The 16,475-nt window shown below is 40.2% G+C and overlaps 1 protein-coding gene across 7 annotated transcripts in view; it reads left to right on the forward strand.

The window, feature by feature from the left end:
• Window positions 1-11,601, forward strand: part of nap1l4a (nucleosome assembly protein 1-like 4a) — a 52,940-nt gene extending 41,339 nt beyond the window's left edge. For 4 of the 7 annotated variants that reach the window (XM_084168315.1, XM_084168314.1, XM_084168316.1 and 1 more), the window contains exons 10-14: window positions 767-786; window positions 1,174-1,293; window positions 1,493-1,528; window positions 1,634-1,684; window positions 9,880-11,601. In XM_084168315.1, coding sequence (XP_084024441.1) covers window positions 767-786; window positions 1,174-1,293; window positions 1,493-1,528; window positions 1,634-1,684; window positions 9,880-9,918 — 266 coding nt within the window. In that variant the 3' untranslated portion in view covers window positions 9,919-11,601. Of the gene's footprint in view, window positions 1-766; window positions 787-1,173; window positions 1,294-1,492; window positions 1,529-1,633; window positions 1,685-6,240; window positions 6,280-9,879 lie in introns of all 7 variants that reach the window. The other 3 variants (XM_084168317.1, XM_084168318.1, XM_084168313.1) reach the window with 1 other exon arrangement.
• Window positions 11,602-16,475: the final 4,874 nt, after the last annotated feature.

Consider the following 16,475-nt stretch of genomic DNA (forward strand, 5'->3'; position numbering starts at 1 on the left):
TGCACGCATGACTGTAAGTCGCTTTGGATAAAAGCGTCTGCTAAATGGCATATTATTATTATTAATATTGTTATTATTAATCATCATGTTATTTAATCAGCTTCTTGATATGCTACACCAGGTGGATGGATTATCTTGGCAAAGGAGAAATGCTCACAAACAGGGATGTAGACAAATTTGTGCACAACATTTTAGAGAAATAAGCTTTTTTGTGCGTGTGGAACATTTTGGGGATCTTTTATTTCATGAAACATGGGACCTACATGTTGCATTTATATTTTTCTTCAGTTTAGATTGAGATCAACATTATTGGGTAAAGATGAAGACTCCTAGGTTATTTAATTAAAACTCATGATATTGATGTTGAGTCACTCATTGCCCTGGCTGGCAATGGTGTGATTTCCCAACACATTCTCAGAACAAGATAAAGAAAGCAGGGACATTTCCACCTTCCTTTGAAAACTCTTTGATGTTTTGTCAGTGACAGCGGTGCTCTGTCGGTCACCAGGGAGTGACTGCTGTGGCAACCGAGGTCAAAGAGCACCTGGGTGATGCCGCTGTAATTTTATGGAGGTGCAGTATAGACGTTATCAGAAGCGTGAATGTCATTTGATCGTTGTTGAGTGATTGATCTATATCGGCCTGCCCTTTTTAAAGATTTTTTTCTAAAGAATTGGCTGTGTAAAACGTTTGTTTGCTAAATGGAAACTTTTTGAATCAGAAAGTGAAATACTCACAGGTAATAATAATTTCCTTTCTCTTCCAGTGTCACCTGATGGAGAGATGGTGAGTAATATATTGTCTGCATTTCAAACCCAAATGCACAATTTAATATTACATTTATCAGTTTCTACATTTAATGGAAATATGGATAGAGGCCAGTTACTTGGACAGAAGCCTAATCCTGGACTAAAAAAGCGATTTCAATGGTTTTCCATTCAGAATGCTTTTTAGTCCAGGGGCTGTATTTACAAAGTATCTTGGAGTAGGGTTGCTGATCTAGGATCAGGTTCCCCTTTCCATTAATTAATCTGAAAGGGAAAATGGATCCTAGATCAGCACTCCTACTCTGAGTACATTTTATGAATACTGGCCCTGGTCTGGGCTGTGTCTAGGAAAACGGCCCATGACGTCCAGTTAAAAAAAAAAAAAACAACTGTGTTGTCTCCCCAGGACGAGGACTCAGAGTTCACCCTAGCCACAGACTTTGAGATTGGCCATTTCTTCCGCGAGAGGATAGTCCCCCGAGCTGTGCTCTACTTCACTGGAGAGGCACTGGAGGACGACGAAAGTGTACGTGTCAAACACTCACACATTAAGTTAGGCATTCAGCTAATACATTTTATAACATGAGCGTAACTATTGAGTTTGTCAGATAAGTACATTGATAAAGAGGTTTCCAATTCCACAACTTTGTATGTGGTGTGTATTTGAAATTGGGAGCTGTAACAGAATGTGGAACGAACACTCAGTTGTCCTCTTGTCTGTGCAGTTTGAGGAGGAAGAGCTGGAGGAGGGAGATGAAGAGGTAAGGAGAGGATTGGATATTAATATCTTTATTTGTTAAACATTTTTGTGAAATTAAACATGCTAAGGATAATTCTTTATTTACTCTCTGTCTCTTGTGTTTTAGGAGCAGGATGGTGATGATGATGATGATGACGAGGGAGACTTTGACCCTAAGGTCAGTATTTACGTAGTGCTGCTAGTGTGTTCCTAACTGATAATTCTCCTCACCTAAGTGCATGTGTGTCATAGGAAGTAGCCTCTTAGTTCCCTTCATAAAACATTGTTATAACTAGGACTGTTAAAGTGAATGTGTTAATTATAGGTCACTTGAATTTTTTTTACCACCATTAATTTTTTTTAGCGCATTTAATCACAATGTCAATTTTTTTTGCCCACAAGTCAGTCTTTCCGCTGAAACCATCCACTCTTGCTTGCAGCAACAAGTTTGAGGGAAAACGTACAGGAAGTTTAACCATAAACAATTTCCCAGGTTTTTCTTTAAATAACAGCAAAAACTTCATTTGCACTGAAGTAGCTAGCCAGTTTTTCTAACATTAGTCATCTAGCAAACCAAACTACAATATTTAGAATGCAATTCAACACTCATTTCCCACAACGATTTTAATCATTTTTGTTGTAGTTCTCAGGTCAAAAGATGTAAGCAAATGATCCCAATTCTAGTTCAGTAGCAGCTTATGACTAGTTCATGTTGAAGAACATTTACAAGTAGCCTAGGCTAGATCTAATAGCACTATGCTATTTTACATTAACTTTTATATTTTTACTATAATCAAAGTATATTATAGGCATTGGTTGAAGCTCAGTGTTAAATTCAAATCTCCCAACCATTTTATTTATTTATTTTATTTTCATATGTAAGCCAATATGAGACCAATCTCGATGAAAATTCGCAACTGATTGGAGGTACACCACACACTCCCCGCCTCTTGTCATGAGCCGTCCGTCTGTTACCGAGAACCACATACCGGATTTCAAAAAAAAGGGTTGTTAGCAATTGATTTTGGGATCTCTTGTTCAGCAACAACACAGCTACTTGCACCATGCTGCCAGTCATAAGAAATGTATGCGAACAAACCTACGCTACTGTATATGGCTAGCTATGTGGTATTCAAACTGAGGTTAATCTATAAATGCAAACAGATATTTTGATTGGCTAGGTAGCTAACTAGCTAACACTAGCTTGCTTGTAAGAAATCCAGCAGTTAGCCTCTGTAGCTAGCTAACGAACAGGCAAAAAAGGTAGCTAGCCAATGAATGTGGTTTTGTTTTGATTAGCTAAGTAGCTAGCTAACGTAACGTTATACCAGTCTGATGAGAGCAAACGTTGGCTAGGTAGCTAACCTACAAGCAAGGAAAGCTAGCTAGCTATATTTTGCCAAGTAAGGTTTTTCACAAAGCTGAAGTCATCATGTGTAAACTGCTGATTTAGACACTTGCGTGTAATCAGAGCATAAACAAATATGCACAAATAAACTAGCGAATGTCCTTGGATAGCAATAAAAACTGTTCCATAGAGGCACAGAATAAGTTAGAGGAAAAATAAAGTGAACTGGACTGAATATGGGGAAAAATACACCAAATTATTTTTTATATCTTCAACATAGAAATGAAATTTGTTACAAATGACGGAGTCACCCATCATTCACCAAACAATAGTTTGAATGAGGAAGCAAAGTACTTTAAGCAAATGTTTTTGTTTGTTTCCTCCATTTCCACTAACCAAAGTTAATTGTAAGGATTGTTTTTTCTATTAATAATGTAAAATGAACAGCTGTACAGAAAGACTCATGTGATGGCAAATTACAGAGGAGGAACTTCTTGATGCAATTAAAGCATTTAAGTCCGGGAAAACTCCAGGGCTGGATGGCATGCTAGTTGAGGTATATCAAACCTTTGTGGATGTACTCTGATAACCGTTATTTGCATGTTTTAACCACTCCTGTAAAAATTGTAGATTATCAGATACTCAACAAGGTCTGATTTCACTATTACTGAAACAGGATCCAGGTGGTAAATATAAAGATCCAGTCAATAAAACAAAATTGGAGGCCCCTTAAACTTCAGTGTTGTGACGCAAAATATAATTAAAAGGTTATTGTCAGATATTATTAATCCTAATCAGACTTTTTAGAAATGTTTTTAGAAATGTTTGCAAATGTATTACAAATAAAAAAACACATACCTTATTTACATAAGTATTCAGACCCTTTGCTATGATACTCGAAATTGTGCTCCGGTGCATCCTGTTTCATTGATCATCCTTGAAATGTTTCTACAACTGGATTGGAGTCCACCTGTGGTAAATTAAATTGATTGGACATGATTTGGAAAGGTGCACACCTGTCTGTGTAAGGTCCCACAGTTGATAGTGTATGTCAGAGCAAAAATCAAGCCATGAGTCGAAGGAATTGTCCGTAGAGCTCCTAGACAGGATTGTGTAGAGGCACAGATCTGGGGAAAGATACCAAAAAATGTCTGCAGCATTGAATGTCCCCAAGAACACAGTGGCCTCCATTCTTAAATGGAAGAAGTTTGGAACCACCAAGACTCTTCATAGAGCTGGTCGCCTTGCCAAACTGAGCAATCGGGGGAAAATGACCTTGGTTAGGGAGGTGACCAAGAACCCAACAGTCACTCTGACAGAGATGGGAGAACCTTCCAGAAGGACAACCATCTCTGCAGCACCACCAATCAGGCCTTTATGGTAAAGTGGCCAGACGGAAGCCACTTCTCAATAAAAGGCACATGACAGCCTGCTTGGAGTTAGCCAAAAGGCACCTAAAGGACTCAAACAAGATTCTCTGGTCTGATGAAACCAAGATTGAACTTTTTGGCCTGAATGCCAGGCGTCACGTCTGGAAGAAACCAGAAACCACTCATCATCTGGCTAATACCATCCTTAGGGTGAAGCATGGTGGTGGCATCATGCTGTGGGGTTGTTTTTCAGCGCGAGGGACTGAGATACTAGTCAGGATTGAGGGAAAGGTGAACGGAGCAAAGTACACAGAGATCATTGATGAAAACCTGTTCCAGAGCGCTCAGGACCTCATACTGGGGCGAAGGTTCACCTTCCAACAGGACAACGAACCTAAGCACACAGCCAAGACAACGCAGGAGTGGCTTCGGGACAAGTCTCTGAATGTCCTTCAGTGGCACAGCCAGAGCCCGGACTTGAACCCAATCGAATATCACTGGAGAGACCTGAAAATGGCTGTGCAGCGACGCTCCCCATACAATCTGTCAGAGCTTGAGTGGATCTGCAGAGAAGAATGGGAGAAACTCCCCAAATACAGGTGTGCCAAGCTTATAGTGCCATACCCAAGAAGACTCGAGGCTGTAATCGCTGCTAAAGGTTCTTCAACAAAGTACTGAGTAAAGGGTCTGAATACTTATGTAAATGTGATATTTCAGGATTTTTTTTCAATAAAAATAGCAAAGATTTCAAACTGTTTTTGCTTTGTCATTATGGGGTATTGTGTGTAGATTGATGAGGGAAAAAATCAATTTAGTCAATTTTAGAATAAGTCTGTAACCTAACAAAATGTGGAAAAAGTCAAGGGGTCTGAATACTTTCCGAAGGCAAGTATCATTGCTAAAATCCCAAAGTATCCCTTTAGTGCTAAAAGATCTCGTAAATAACCTGTAACTTCAATCGAGTTTTCCTCTGACTTTTGACTGCATGCTCCTCTCTCTTCATGCACCTCAGAACAATCAGAACAGCATAGCAACGAACACTATCGATTTATTTTTATGGTAATTATTTTTGTTATGTAGCCCGGGCAGAATTTGGCAACGGCCCTAGCAACGGACGGGTTAGTTATAAAAAAAAAAACTTTGCTAACCAAATCCCATTGTGACGCAGAGGTGGACACATTTTGGCGTGTGGACACTATTTGGCATGACCGGCCCTATAAAATCATTTAGATTTTTTCCCCAAAGTCTGTTAAATTATTTCCAGGTTTTGGGTTTTTCCGAGTTTTCACTCTCAAATGTTATAGAATAAAAATCAAATTGGATGTTCTGAGTCCACAATAATGCTTTAACCACATCAGGAGACCACTTTTGAGGTCTGGGAAAAATATTTTTAAAAAATTGTGGAGAGTGTAGTTTCCCTTTAATTAAACTGTTCACCTAGCAAGACACCGTTGTGCTAGCGGTGTTTCTCTACTGCATCGCAGATTTTATAGGGCCATATAGATTTTATATATATCTGTCTTAACTTAGAATTGTTTACTTCAGGCTGACTGTTAGCATCTATTAAATTGCAATGTCCTATAAATTGAATGTCTAAATCATTCTACTAAATACGTTTTTGCAGCGACACAATCGATAAGGTTACAGCAAAAACATTAGTTTTTTACTCTTCGTGATTCACTAATGATTATTTTATTACAATTATTCGATTCACTAAGATTGAACCGGACACCAGCTACTACAATGACGAAGCAAATTATTTGATTAGTCAAAAATAGTTAAAATAATTGCTTCTTTTTTTTGTTGAGAAATGTGAAGCGGTGCATCTAAGTAAATTAAATTTGTATTGCCTTACAGAATATAATACAGCATAATGTAGAACCGACATTACTCCCTGTCATGTAGAACAGTCAATTTTGACAGGTCAATATATTGCGTTTCTATCTGAATAATCCTATGGTTTTGTTCCTGACCATTGTTGTTGTCTCTCCCCTCCCCCTGTACCTCCCATTACAGGCATAATCAATCAATCATTCTCACCCCATGCATTTCTAGGTAAGGGAGAAATGAGAATGGCACTGCATTCTGTACTTTGTATTTCTGTCTTTTGGCTCACTTCTCTCTTCTCTCCATCCACACCTTTCTCCATCCAGACATTTCTTTATCCAACACTCCATCCTTTATTCTCCCAGTTGTCCAGCTTAATCCCCTAGAGTCGATGTCCGCAGCCCCGTGGAAATCTAATTAGCATAATAAAACAATCCCCATCAAAATCTGTCAGTTTAAGCTAGAGATATCAGGTTTTTTGCATGGGCTGCATCTCAATCCACAGCATGTCGCAATCCACTGCATGTCGCCCTTCTGCATCAGTTTGTCAGACCGTGAGACATCCCGAAAAGCTTTCGATCTTCTCATGAAAATGTCTGTGGTGTCCGAATGGTTTGGCCCACAAACTATTATGACCCCTCTATGGAAAGATGACGAACACAATGGTGTTCTCCGTTTTGCTCTGATCCCCACAAGCGTATACTGAAGTATACTGAACAAGTATACTGAACAGTAATGTAAACGCAACATGTAAAGTGTTGGTCCCATGTTTCATGAGCTGAAATAAAAGATCCCAGACAATTTCCATATGCACAAAAAGCTTATTTCTCTCAAATGTTGTGCACAAATGTTTTTACATCCCTCTTAGTGAGCATTTCTCATTTGCCAAGATAATCCATCCACCTGTGGCATATCAAGAAGCTGATTAAACAGCATGATCATTACACAGGTGCACCTTTTGCTGGGGACAATAAAAGGCCACTCTAAAATGTGCAGTTTTGTCACAACATAATGCCACAGATGTCTCAAGTTTTGAGGGCGCCTGCAATTGGCATGCTGACTGCAGGAATGTCCACCAGAGCTGTTGCCAGAGAAATGAATGTTAATTTCTCAACCATAAGCCGTTTCCAACGTTGTTTTAGAGAATTTAGCAGTACGTCCAACTGGCCTCACAACCGCAGACCACATGTAACCACGCCAGCCCAGGACCTCCACATCGGGCTTCTTCACCTGTGGGATCGTCTGAGACCAGCCACCCGGACAGCTGACGAAACTGTGGAGTGTTTCTGTCTGTAATAAAGCCTTTTTGTGGGGATAAACTCATTCTGATTGGCTGGGCCTGGCTCCCATTGGGTGGGCCTATGCCCTCCCAGGCTCACCCATGGCTGTGCCCCTGTCCAGTCATGTGAAATCCATAGATTGGGCCTAATTAATTAATTTAAATTGCCTGATTTCCTTATATGAACTGTAACTCGGTAAAATTGTTGCATGTTGCGTTTATATTTTTGTTCAATGTATATATACATATACAGTGGGGAGAACAAGTATGATACACTGCCGATTTTGCCGGTTTTCCTACTTACAAAGAATGTAGAGGTCTGTAATTTTTATCATAGGTACACTTCAACTGTGAGAGACGGAATCTAAAACAAAAATCCAGAAAATCACATTGTATGATTTTTAAGTAATTAATTTGCATTTTATTGCATGACATAAGTATTTGATCACCTACCAACCAGTAAGAATTCTGGCTCTCACAGACCTGTTAGTTTTTCTTTAAGAAGCCCTCCTGTTCTCCACTCATTATATTAACTGCACCTGTTTGAACTCGTTACCTGTATAAAAGACACCTGTCCACACACTCAATCAAACAGACTCCAACCTCTCCACAATGGCCAAGACCAGAGAGCTGTGTAAGGACATCAGGGATAAAATTGTAGACCTGCGCAAGGCTGGGATGGGCTACAGGACAATAGGCAAGCAGCTTGGTGAGAAGGCAACAACTGTTGGCGCAATTATTAGAAAATGGAAGAAGTTCAAGATGACGGTCAATCACCCTCGGTCTGGGCCTCCATGCAAGATCTCACCTCATGGGGCATCAATGATCATGAGGAAGGTGAGGGATCAGCCCAGAACTACACGGCAATGACCTGAAGAGAGCTGGGACCACAGTCTCAAAGAAAACCATTAGTAACACCACTACGCCGTCATGGATTAAAATCCTGCAGCGCACGCAATGTCCCCCTGTTCAAGTCAGCGCATGTCCAGGCCCGTCTGAAGTTTGCTAATGACCATCTGGATGATCCAGAGGAGGAATGGGAGAAGGTCATGTGGTCTGATGAGACAAAAATAGAGATTTTTGGTCTAAACTTCACTCGCCGTGTTTGGAGGAAGAAGAAGGATGAGTACAACCCCAAGAACACCATCCCAACCGTGAAGCATGGAGGTGGAAACATGATTATTTGGGATGCTTTTCTGCAAAGGGGACAGGACGACTGCACCGTATTGAGGGGAGGTTTGATGGGGCCATGTATCGCGAGATCTTGGCCAGCAACCTCCTTCCCTCAGTAAGAGCATTGAAGATGGGTCGTGGCTGGGTCTTCCAACATGACAACGACCCAAAACACACAGCCAGGGCAACTAAGGAGTGGCTCCGTAAGAAGCATCTCAAGGTCCTGGAGTGGCCTAGCCAGTCTCCAGACCTGAACCCAATAGAAAGTCTTTGGAGGGAGCTGAAAGTCCGTATTGCCCAGCAACAGCCCCAAAACCTGAAGGATCTGGAGAAGGTCTGTATGGAGGAGTGGGCCAAAATCCCTGCTGCAGTGTGTGCAAACCTGGTCAAGTCCTACAGGAAATGTATGATCTCTGTAATTGCAAACAAAGGTTTCTGTACCAAATATTAAGTTCTGCTTTTCTGATGTATCAAATACTTATGTCATGCAATAAAATGCAAATTAATTACTTAAAAATCATACAATGTGATTTTCTGGATTTTTGTTTTAGATTCCGTCTCTCACAGTTGAAGTGTACCTATGAAAAAAATTACAGACCTCTACATGCTTTGTAAGTAGGAAAACCTGCAAAATCGGCAGTGTATCAAATACTTGTTCCTCCCATTGTATATATGGAGATAGTTTAGTGCCTAAAATAAGGGGTTAAATACATTAATAAAAAAATGGTTTCCTGATCTTTCTTATGTCTCTGATATAGGATAGACACTTCAGAACAAACTTCCTTTGGATAATTTTTTGGAGAGTATAGCTTTATCCATGTATGAAGCTGTTAATTAATGTGTTTCTATGGGCAAATTCAATGTTTCATCAAATCATAAAATAAAATGTATACCTTAGGGGTCCTAAAACTTTATGAAATAGCTAAATGATCCTTGGTATGACCATTTAGCTTAGACTCCCATCTCCTCAGAACCCAGTCTGTCTCCATCTCTTTCACTCAACCTTTCCAATACCTTTCTTTTTCTTAGTTCTACCCCTCTCTCTATCCTTTATTCTCAAGTAGTCCCCAGTCGTCTCACTAAAGGCAAACTCCCTCTTCTCATTACTTGGTAAAAAACAAAAACTTACTCCAGCCCAATTGAGATTCTCACCCAGTCACCCTTCTCACTCGTCTCCTAGCTCTCGTTCGTAACTTTTTCTCCTCTTGGCTTGATCTGTTCTTTTGACTCCGACTAGTTCAATTAGCTGACTATCTCTCGGTCTGTTTCCTTCAACCTCATCCACCCGTCTTCCGCCGTCTTCCTCCCTCGATCCTTCGCCTCAGCTCTCATTGACCTCTCATCTCAATCTCTCTTTCTCTCCTTCTTCCCCTCAGAAAGAAGAGCCCCAGCCTGCCGAGTGCAAACAGCAGTAACCGTGGTGACCAGGGGAGATTGGCCGAAGTCCTGCTGTCCATCAAATCAGTCCTCATCCAATCAGCAGGTCTTCCCGCCCCTGTTGGCTCCGCCCCTTATGAACTCTCATACAAACGCAATAGAACGCAACCAAACAGTGTTTTTAATACATGCATGCCCATTTTTCTGCGGTCCTGTCGCCCCCCCCCCCCCCCCCCCCCCCCCCCTCTTTGTTTTGGCTTCATTCATAACCAATTAAGAAGTGACCTGTACTTTAAACAATTCGCCATGGCAACGTAGAGTAAGTCTACTTGACAAATAGGTGACTACTGCCGAGAACCTCAGAATATTCGAATCAAAAATTATTGAATGGATGGATCCCGAACTTTAGTTTTCACAGAAAGTTAGTTACTCAGGGTTTTATAATGCCAATAAGATAAGTGTTAATTTACCAGGAAACTGCTGAACAAGTTTTGACTTCATACATCACTGGGGTTGCTGACAACTTTTTTTTCTTCTCTTTGTTATGGTGTTTTTAATAGACAGTGTATTATTCTGAATTTGGTTTTCTTTTTTAATATTCATGTTCATGTCCTTGGACTATTTATTCTGGTTTCATGCAGCTGTATGAAGTGGTGCATTATGGGAAAGGATTTTAGGCCCCACCCACAATAGTTAAGGCCCATTATCATTCACCATGCAAATTCCCAACAAACATGTGTCCCTTCTTTCCCAGGCTTTGTAAGACTAACAAAATGTTTCTACTGCCAAATTGTATTTTTTAATATGTGAAATGGTTTCAAGCGTTTTGAGAATGTCTTGCCATACTACTGCTTCGACTGTGCCCGGACTCGTAGGGCTTAAATAAACATGGCTACACTTCTCATGGAAACCATGGCATGATCCTAAACCTATCGTTCCTAATTCCTTATTTGTCCCTTTTAGCAGATCTGAAAGGACCTTGTAGGTTTAAGCAATATAACAGATATAAAGTTTGAGTTATTACCATATTGCGGATAAGTGCAATTTACACATCGTCACATCACACCTAACCAAGAAAAGGGATAGCAGTACAAGATGGTAAAATTAAAGCATAACGTTAGTATAATATAATACATACCTATCCAGTCCTCGGAATATATGTTAGGGGAAGGCAGTAAGGGTTTTGGTATATATGTTTGGAATTGGGCCAGAGAAGGTTGAGGTGTTGTGACAGTTTATGCAGCCATCATAAACAGTGCCCATCGTTACAGAAGCCTACCAATCCGACCCCTCCACCGCCAAACATGTTCTGTCCATATTCCTGCTAACACAACGAAATGTAAACATGTATTACTCCCCTAAGAATGCCTGTTTGTGTCTATAGAATGTCTCCCCAAATGCGAGACAACAGGTTGCCCATGTACTTGATCCTCTCAGCATGTTGATGCTGGTTGGTACGGTGGCCAGCTTGGTATCAGTGGTCATCGTTACAGTGCTTTACTGCACATATCCCCCTTTTTTAAATAAAAGATTGTAGAGCCCTCGTTTTTGAAAGGACAGATCTCTTGAAGCCACAGTGACGTCTTCAACCCCCCTCCCCACCTAATTGGACCTTGTGCTAGCAATGGCCTTATCTGGTTCCTCACAATTTGTTACTTGCGCAATATTCTTTTCAGTTTGTACAGAATTAGTTAATATTCTATTAAAGTTGTGTGACAGACTGTTTCCGTTTAAATGTTTTGTGTGTCCCAGGCCATGTTTATTGCAGTGGGTGGGTAATATCTGATATTCATTCATTTAAAGTAATTGTACCACTGAATACTGTTACATTAAGCTCTGAGTTACACATGCAGGCATTATGAAATGTCCCTTCTCTGATTAATAAAGTAGCTATCTACTGGTAGGACCGGTCTCGAGACCACATATTGAGTGTCTCGGTCTTGTGTGTCAGATACATTTGTATTAGGTCTTGACTAGTTCTCGGACAGTGAGGACTGGCAATTTCTTCCCGAGACCAGCAGAGTAAAAAACTCTATCAGCTTCCATTCAGTCGGCGCATAAAACCGCTTCGCCAGGCCAAATATATACACTCCTTTCTTTAAACAATATCGTAACAGCCTTAATATCTATTATAGACATGTTTGCGCAGTGGAGAACCTATAGGCCTTCGGTGTGTGACAGGTTTGTGATTGTTAACCTCATAAGGATCGGACCCTTTAAATTTTAGCCTAAAATGACATACCCAAATATAACTGCATGGAGCTCAGGACCTGAAGCAAGGATATGCATATTCTTGATACCATTTGAAAGGAAACACTTTGAAGTTTGTGGAAATGAGAAATTAATGTAGGAGAATATAACACATTAGATCTGATAATAGATGATACAAACAAAAAAACGTTTTTTTTTTTTTTTTTTTTTTTTTTCATCTTTGAAATGCAAGAGAAATGCCACAATATAATATAGCAGTTTAGGTGCATTTTAGATTTCGATGGCAGCAGTGTGTGTGCAAAGTTTCAGATTGATCCAGTGAAGCATTGCGATACTGGACTATTTTGTATCAAGTCTGCCCAAATGTGCCAAATTGGTCAATTGATACATTTTCAAGTACATAACTATAGAGAACATACATTTTGTATTGGCGCAGTGGTCTAAGGCACTGCATCGCAGTGCTAGCTGTGCCACTAGAGATCCTGGTTCGAGTCCAGGCTTTGTCGCAGCCGGCCGCGACCGGGAGACCCATGGGCGGCGCACAATTGGTCCAGCGTCGTCCAAGGTAGGGGAGGGTTTGGCCGGCAGGGATGTGGGTTTGTTTCCCACGGGGGTCCAGTATAAAAAATAAATAAAAATAAAACACGTATGCATTCACTAACTGTAAGTCGCTCTGGATAAGAGCGTCTGCTAAATGACTTAAATGTAAAATGTAAATGTAAATATCATTTTTGTAAGTTTACACACTCCCAAGAATGTCATACATGATGAATCATTAGCTTATACACTAACTTTCACACATCTAGATGGCCGGGCGGGGTGGGTGTGGAGCCAGAGACAGCAGGGGTTCTAACTGTAGAACCCAGTTCCTACATTTGAATATAAAAATGGATATTATCAAACAAAACTATGCTACATTTTATCTCTGGGACCCTTAGGATGACATATCAGAGCAAGATTACTGAATGTAAGTATATTATTTACCTTCAGAGGTTAATGTATCAAACCAGTTGCCGTGATACGTTTTTTGTTGTGCACTCTCCTCAAACAATAGCACGGTCTTTTTTCACTGTAAAAGCTACTGTAAATTGGACAGTGCAGTTAGATTAACAATAATGTAAGCTTTCTGCCCATATAAGACATGTCTATGTCCTGGAAAGTTTGCTTGCTAACAGTCATGCTAATCAAATTAGCGCACGTTAGCTCAACCGTCCCGTATACGGGACACCGATCCCGTAGAGGTTAAGGACAGCAACCGTAATACCAGCGCACTCATGTAGGAGAGTACACTTTTTGTAAAACATAAAGGGCCAGTGGTGTAGTGGAGGGTATACGCTGGTATACCCACTTTTTTTTTCAGTGGTTATTGCGAATGCTTACTTAATCCCTACTGATGCGTATCAAAGTAGTGTAGTGGAGGTAATTATTAGTACAATACAGTAATCATGCACAAAGTAGCCTACACAAATGCAAAACGGGAAACATATTCACATGCGCGCCGTGCAAGCCTAGTTTCAGCGGAATATCATCTGCAGGCAGCAAGAGTGTGCAACTCTCAGCTGGTTTTGTCATGGAGAAGCTCACAGAAGAATGACATCGGTAACAAGTAGGGTGGTAAAGACGTTTCAACTTATTATATCTAACCGTAAATGCTAACTAAGGCAACAATGGGTATGCAAACCAGGTATTGAAAAAGTTTAGTCCGAAGTCTTGGTTAGTAGGCTATTTGTGATGCGCATTTGTCATCATGCGCTGTTTGCGTCAGGGGCTTATGGGTGGACAGAGGCCCACCCACTGGAGAGCCAGGCCCTGACAGGCCCACCCAATCAGATTGATGTGGTTTAAGCATTGTTGTAGACTTCGACCATCACATTTGTATTTTTTCTATAAAACAAAAGTTTGCTTTTGAGAGTGAACATCTGAAAAACAAGATTTTTTTTTACACATGGTGGCTTTCCTTCGCTGGGCGGGCCATTTAGGAACCTTTTGGCAAAATTACCCACTTCTCCAGGCACCACTGTGTAGGGCCGACAGAAAGACAGCAGCCACTCACAGCATGATATTAAAGGATAAACAGTCCATAAACTCGGACATAATAAGCCAGTAGGTCCCAATCATAAGAATATAAAAACAAAAACTATCAATAATTTCCCAGTCAATATTTACAAATATTACTTCACATTGCAAAAAAAACATTTCACGTTTAGCACAAACACAAAGTAACCGGTGATCTAAAGTTTAAAGTGGAACTGACAGCGTTTTAACTACTTTGCAGATATGAAACAAGCAGGCAATCATATCAGTCAAAAATGTCAAATTCTCAGTTTATGCTACAAAACCAACTTTATAAGAGGTTTTAGAAATAGGTTATATTTGACTCAACACTCCATGACGTACACTAAGGCATTGTTGGCAGAATAGATGGATGCAGTTCAATGCATGATTAATATAATTCACCAATACATTTCTTGGTAGTCCAAAACATATTGCTATCAGGTTGTAAATCACAGCTGGCCTGGTACATTGTTTGCTGCCTCCATTTCGGGATGCACTGTTTCAGTTTCAATTACTCAATATTCTGGACAAAAACGGACAAATGTAACTAAGGCTGAGAATGTCAATACAATCAAACTAGCAAGGGCAATGATCACAAGTCAGTCATAACGTGGCTAATAGGCTAGCATATTTATTTAAATAGCAATCTAAAAACACAGAGCCTAACGTTAGCTAGCTAGCTATATGCTAGGAGGATGTCATGTCATGCCATTGGAGGAGTGGGTGAGTGACTGACTTTACACAGCTAGAGATGCGGATGTCATTTGGTTAGCTAGCAATAACTTATGCTAACTGGATAACAGTCGTTCATCTCTTGCGTTCGCAAATTTGCTCTGGCTATCTACTCCGATTTCAGAGCACTCTCGTCTGAATGTGCCAGAGCGGAGAACAACTGATGAATTTACGAACGCACAACACCCGCTGAATATGACCGGTGTCAGTAAACGTAGGAAAAAAAAGTAATAGTTAGCCAAGAATGCTCTAGATAACATGTAAACAGCCTAACCAGCACTGCTACGTCGAGTAAAATGGTCAGTGTGAGGTGTTTTCTCATTTGTGTCTGGAGGTAGCTAGCTAGCAAGCTAGCCAACTTTAGCCAGTTAGCTTGGGTGCTTGGTTGGGACAAGCATGCATTGGCAGGCAAGCTGCAGAAGGATGAGGAGGCTACAATTCCCAATTGTTTATCAGTGCAATTTTGACGGCCAAGAATTCTGAGAGGGTTTATCTAGTGTTCCTTCGTTAGATTTTAGCTCATCTTGCTCTGGCTAGCATTAGTTGTTGATCTTGTTGTTGTTGATGTGCATAACAGATAGAGAGAGCCTACCTTTTCATGGTTGATCAATAGCACTGTACAATTCCTAAATGTAAGAGGACTCCCGTGGTGTTTACATATTTGCAGAAATCCATTCAGGTGTATTTTGTGGCTTCTAATGATCTAAAGTCATGCTGTTGCAACTATCTGTAAACACACAGTCCGGTTCAAAGTGAATGATGGCAGGCCCGTGTGGCAAATGGCTTGTTTGTATAAAGGCCTACTGTAGCTTTGATTGGCTATAGTACGCCGGTCGGCGTAGACTCTGATCCTGGATGAGACAGATTTTTTTATTTGGTTTTATTTACTACAGTGTCTATTAATTGTTCAAACGCACAGCCGCTTTCCCACTCTATATTGCTATAGAATTTTCGCAAATACCTTAGTATACGTAATTCCCACACATTTTAAGAATTTATGAAAATGTGAAAATGACCATATATATATTTTTTTTTAAGTGTCATTCTTCCTGGGGGTGTATATGAACAGATTTTAATAAGATTTCATGTTGCTAAAATTCTTTTAGTTCCACTTTCAATGCAACAATGTTTCACACACACACACATTATTTTCAAAGATGGCTAACAGCAAGCACGCTGTCATAAAAAAAAACAGTTCCACTCACCAGATGATGATCATTTTAAGCGTAACTTCTTGTTGAAAGTTATTAGCAAATTAGCAACAACATCCTTTTTGATAACACTAGCCGACAACAAAAGCTAGCTAGCTAGACCGTGGGAAAACTACTGCTCGCTATTGCGCAGTGACCTTTTGGCCTTCAAGGCAGAAGTTTCCATACGTTTTTGTAAAAACGTTCCCACCCATTAAGTCAAAATGTGATTGGTCACTCCAAAATGTTGCCCTAATACAGTTCAAATCAGAACATAATTTAAAATAATAATGTAATTATCATTATTATTATTACATAATCATAATTGTAAAAATACTTAGCCCATCTCTGAAAGCATAGAAGGCCCATTGTTCCCCACTGTGTTTGGGTTAGTAATAATTGGCTCT

The sequence above is a fragment of the Coregonus lavaretus genome (genome assembly GCF_964263955.1).
Source record: "Coregonus lavaretus genome assembly, chromosome: 9".
NCBI classification, from domain to species: domain Eukaryota; kingdom Metazoa; phylum Chordata; class Actinopteri; order Salmoniformes; family Salmonidae; genus Coregonus; species Coregonus lavaretus.